Genomic DNA, 4,963 nt, shown 5'->3' with positions numbered 1-4,963 from the left:
TCACAGGAGACAAAGGCAAGATGGGCTGGAAATGAGGGTCACCTGCACACATGCAGCAATTCCACCTGCATCTGTGTGCTGAGCTGGAGGAGGCTGCAGAGCACTGAGCGAGGTGTCCCCTGAAGGAGCTAAATGAAGGGAGCCCTGCCAGAGTGTCGTGGCCACTGGATTCTACCACAGACTCCATCGGCCACTTACTCATCAGCGCAGGGGCACAGAGCAAGCTGGGAAAGAGCGGTAACGAGCCCCCGCTTCAGAGCCACAAGTCAGAGAGGCGTGGCTCATCACTCCTGGGTCTCATTTCTCAAAAATGCCATCCTCCAACAGTCACCGGTCATGGAAACCATCACCCAACCCCCTGCCCAGAACCCACTCCCAGGAAAGTGCTCTCAAAGGGCAAGGGTTTCCTGCTATGGCACCCCATACCCAGTGGAGACAGAGGAAAGATCTCAGGGAGCAGAGAGAGACCAGAGTGCGGGACAGGGTGGCTGGCGGAGGCAGGCAGAAACCAGGGGTGGGAGGGGTTCAGGGGGTGCTGCAGAGCCTCTGGGGGGTGATTCAGGGGTAGGATTTGGATGGAGAGTTTCAGAGGACAGACAGACAGGAAAGATGAGCTGGGAGGGGGCTGGTGATAGAACCCAAGGCCTTCGGCTGGGACAGAGGGCAGAGAGGTACGGGAGGGCCTTCTGGCTTGGAGAGGGAAGGGACGATTGAGACACCCCAGCTGGTGCAAGAGCCCCAGTCAGCACCTCATCACCCCCACTACCCCACAGGACTGTCTCCCAGACCCAGATGACAACCCTAGGCCTAAGAGTGTATGATTATTCTTGGCAGATAGAAATCCTTTTGCCTTTAGCAAAGCAAAAGATGCATGCAGGATGTTCTGTTCTTGGTAGAAGTTCCTTTTTTTAAGTGAAAAACTTTTGTTAATGCCATTTGCTTCCAAGTTGTGACCCGCCCTGTGTCCCTTACCTGGGGATGTACCTCACCGACCTGGCCTTCATCGAAGAGGGGACGCCCAATTACACGGAGGATGGCCTGGTCAACTTCTCCAAGATGAGGATGGTGCGTGTGCCATGGTGGGGTGAGGGGCAAGGGGAGCATCAAAACCCAGCCTCAACCTGGGGCCCACTGTGCCCACCAGGCCCAGTCTGCTCTGTGGGGCCCCCACTTGGTAGCCTGAGTCCAGCTTCTCCAATAAGATCCATCACTGTCATTAACGAGCAGTTAGCATTTGGCAGGCCCTGAGCCAGGCTTCGCTGCATTTCGTCCTGTAATCTTGACAGTCCACGAGGTGGACGATATTATTCTCCACCTTACGGAGGAACAGACTGAGGCTCAGCAAGGTCAAGTGACCAGGTCAAGGTCACCCCACAGGTAAAGAGCAGAACCAGGTCTGGAACCAGGTGACTCCAGAACCCAGCCTTTATTCGCACCCCACCTGTTATTGTTCATATAGACACTTGCATTATGTGTCCAGAGTAAAATCACTTATGCAGCACCTCCTAAGAGAGGAGGTGTCAAATTTTCCCAGAAAAATCAAGGACCTGGCACAGGGGCAGAGGAGACCTCTCCAAGCAGGAGCAGGATCTCTAGCCGTCTCCTTCTCCCCTCTCGCTTCAACCAGAGAGCCTCTACTTTACCAGTTTTGTAAATTGGGCTTCCACATGAGATTGTGTTTAATGGGAAGGGTTTGTCTGTCAAACATAATAAGTTGGAAACACTGTCCTTCCAGGAGGTAACATGTACAGAATTAAGGGTCTGACTTTGGACTTAGCGATTGTTACCCCTTCAGTTCTGCAAAACTCAGGGTAGCGCCAAGAGAGCAAACTGTCTTCTAAAACTAACCTTCCTTCCCACAGATATCCCATATTATCCGAGAGATTCGCCAGTTTCAACAAACTGCCTACAAAATAGAGCACCAAGCAAAGGTAAGCAGCAGCGTTTTCCCATTACGTCACTCTTTCAATTGCTCTGGCTGGACCAGATTCCACCCTTTCCCCCTCCACGCCCCACAGTTTCCCTTCCTGAATTCTCTCGGGCCCAGCTCAAATGCCATCCCCTTAAGGAAGCCTTCCCTACTCCCTGCCCCTGGTCAGAAGTGAGCTGTCTCTCCTTCAAATTGAGTCTAACCAGGCCTGAGCTCACTTGGTGACTCTCGTCTGATTTTTACCTGCCATGGGATGGTTTATAATCATGTCTCATCTCCCCCAGAGCAAGAGAGACAGAGTTTATAACATCTTTTTTTTTTCTTAATAATACATCTCAGGATCACTCCCTATTAAGACAGAGGGAACAGGGGGTTTCTTGTCTCCGTGGATGGGTTAAGGCTGAGTGAGGGGATTGTGAGGGGACTGGTGAGGAGGTCCGATATGGCTGAAGAGGTGGTCACTGGCAATTGGACAGCTAAGTCCTACAGGGAAAGAGAGAAGCGTTTAAAGGCAGGAGGTCTCGAACTTCAGTGTGCATCAGAGTCAGATTCCCCAGAAACAGAGAGTCTTACTGTATGTAACTTTTTTTTTAAGTAAGATGATGGTCAGTGTTGACAAAGCCACTTTGCTGATAGTGTTGGAAAACACTCTTTTGAAAGAAATATATTAAAATGAAGTAAGAAACCCAATAATCCTACTCATAAGGATATATGCTAAAAAAAATTTTGTTGAAGCTAAAGGCCATACCCTACAAGATAGCCGTTGCAGCCATTATTATATATATAAAACAGTAAAAAATTTGAAAACAACTTACATATCCAACACTAGGGGAAGAGTTTAGGAAAATATGGTATGGCAAGATGAAAAAGTAAAACTTTGAAGATCATGTTATGGAAACACGAAAATTTTTCATCACAGTATAAGTGCAAGTATATCAAATGCTGCCCATTCCATAGTTACAATGATGTAAAAGTAGTTTTATATTTTATGAACTAGACGATCACACAGAAAAATGAAAATGGTTAATCTAGATTGGTAAGATTACGGGCTTTTTTTTTTCCCCTCCAAAAATGTATTTAATATTGTCACATCCTTTTTTTCTATAATAAAAAATAATATTAAGAAAAAAAATCCACATAACTCGCAGTGTTCAGGGGGCTCTGTTTGTGTTCATCCAGCCCAGGAACCACAGAGTTGCCACGTAGACCACACAGAAGGCACCGCAGTCACATCACTCCCCAGAAAGTCTCAGAAGTTACCAACAAAATTTCAGGGTTTTCTTCTGTCTCTTGCCCCTTTCTCCTTAAATTTTCTCTCAAGCTCCAACGTGCAATGCAAATAAATATTGCTGCATTTCAGGCCTCTTTCATCAACAGCTTTGTGATGGTGGCATTTAATGCCAGGCTTCTGCTAAAGTCAAACGTCTCAGGGAAATGGGTCTTGAGCACGCTCATTACGGAGGAAACTACCTAGCCAGACTGCTGATCCCCAGATGGCTTGGGACGGTAGCAATTTGTGTGTTCTAGAAAGGACTGTTCACATGAAGCTACTGGCTAGGCGCAAATACTAGTCTATCTCACGTGGTCGTGAAACCGCCACGTCTTTCTCAGTGGGTACGGGTTAAACCGGACTCTGATGTCTGAAGTCATCTTCCTAGAGGCACTGTGTACGAACTGTTAATCAGACACAATAATTTTACTGTGACAGTTCATCAGCAGACTAGACAGCTGGTTCCATCCTTCACAGCAGCAGAGTCAGTCAGCCAAGGCAAAAGCCACAAATACTTGATTTTTCTCAAGCAGCTGTTGAATATCCCCAAGCACATAGTAAGAAATGTAATTTTTTTCTTTCTGTTCTGGGTTTCTGTGGGGGGAAAGGCACGTTTGGTTTCAAACAACTGACAAATAAATGAGCCTTGGAAAGTCTCTTCTTGGAGCTGGGGGCTGCCTGCCGGGTTTGGGCTCTGAGCTCTCACCGCAAAAGTAGGGAAAGGAGAGAGGAAGGAAGAAAACCTAATTCATGTGAGTCAGTCTTCCTGATTTTCCACGCTTAAGGTTGTTTCCCCAGAGTGAGCCATGTGAGGTCAAAAAAAAACAGAGGGTGAGATTTTAATGTTTACATATATTTTGTCCCAACATTTTATTAGGAAACTTCGAATATACAGCAACATTGAAAGAATTGCGAACACCCATACACTTACCACCTAGATTCTATAATTGACATTCGACATTTATTTTTAAACAAGCCCAAAACATTTGATCAAGTGCTCAACCAATGAGACAGCAGTCACAGGTAATTTTGACCATATGTGATTTAATACTAAGATAATATTAAATAATAATACGAAGACAAACTACATTACAACAAAACACTACTGAACACGTTGCCTCATGTGCCCACGTGACTCCCCCATAAAACGCCTGGGTCCCTGGAGACGCCCCGTAGCCAGTCTTAGTATTAAGGAGGTCCCATAACCAACCCCACCATTCCTTTCTCTCCTTCCCTTTCTTTGCTCAGGTAACCCAATATTTACTGGACCAATCTTTTGTAATGGACGAAGAAAGCCTCTACGAGTCTTCTCTCCGAATAGAACCAAAACTCCCCACCTGAGGCTGCGCCCAGCCCAGCCCCAGCCCAGCCCCTCCCGTGGACACGTGCTATACGATATTGTACATATATTCGTTTGGTTTCTCTGGATTTTCTTCTTCAGTATGTGCTTCTCTAAGAATACAAATCCGTTCTTGTTCTTAGATTCCTATAGAACCGGAGTGTGAGTTTCTGCACCGTTTAAGACCGCCCACACCCCCTGTCTCCTGCAGTGCCTGTTTCTTTTAAACAGCTGTACTCTTAGTCTGTCCTTCCTAGACGCCTCCCTCTTCCCAGAAGGGGAAACAACCCGTGCATACATGACTCTTAGACTCCAGTCCTGCTTCCGTCCTTCCTCTGCCCAGGCCCTGGGTTGAGTTGACCACCCAGGCATCCTCCCAGCACGTTCCATGTAGTTGCTATAACTGGGTGGGGGGGGTGGGGAG

At 47.1% G+C, this 4,963-nt stretch overlaps 1 protein-coding gene across 1 annotated transcript in view; it reads left to right on the top strand.

The window, feature by feature from the left end:
- The window catches only part of LOC103581377 (ras-specific guanine nucleotide-releasing factor 1), a gene marked incomplete at its 5' end in the record, with an annotated part of 27,014 nt that extends 22,331 nt beyond the window's left edge, over positions 1 to 4,683 (top strand). Inside the window, 3 exons of the mRNA XM_008563225.1 lie at positions 948 to 1,065; positions 1,863 to 1,931; positions 4,449 to 4,683. Of these exons, the coding sequence (XP_008561447.1) occupies positions 948 to 1,065; positions 1,863 to 1,931; positions 4,449 to 4,541 (280 nt within the window). The remainder of the gene's footprint in view (positions 1 to 947; positions 1,066 to 1,862; positions 1,932 to 4,448) is intronic.
- Between the last annotated feature and the right edge of the window lie 280 nt (positions 4,684 to 4,963).

This window comes from Galeopterus variegatus, unplaced genomic scaffold (assembly GCF_000696425.1).
Source record: "Galeopterus variegatus unplaced genomic scaffold, G_variegatus-3.0.2 Scaffold12925, whole genome shotgun sequence".
Taxonomy (NCBI): domain Eukaryota; kingdom Metazoa; phylum Chordata; class Mammalia; order Dermoptera; family Cynocephalidae; genus Galeopterus; species Galeopterus variegatus.
Note: the sequence above shows the minus strand (reverse complement) of the source record. Positions and strands in the feature narration are given on the sequence as shown.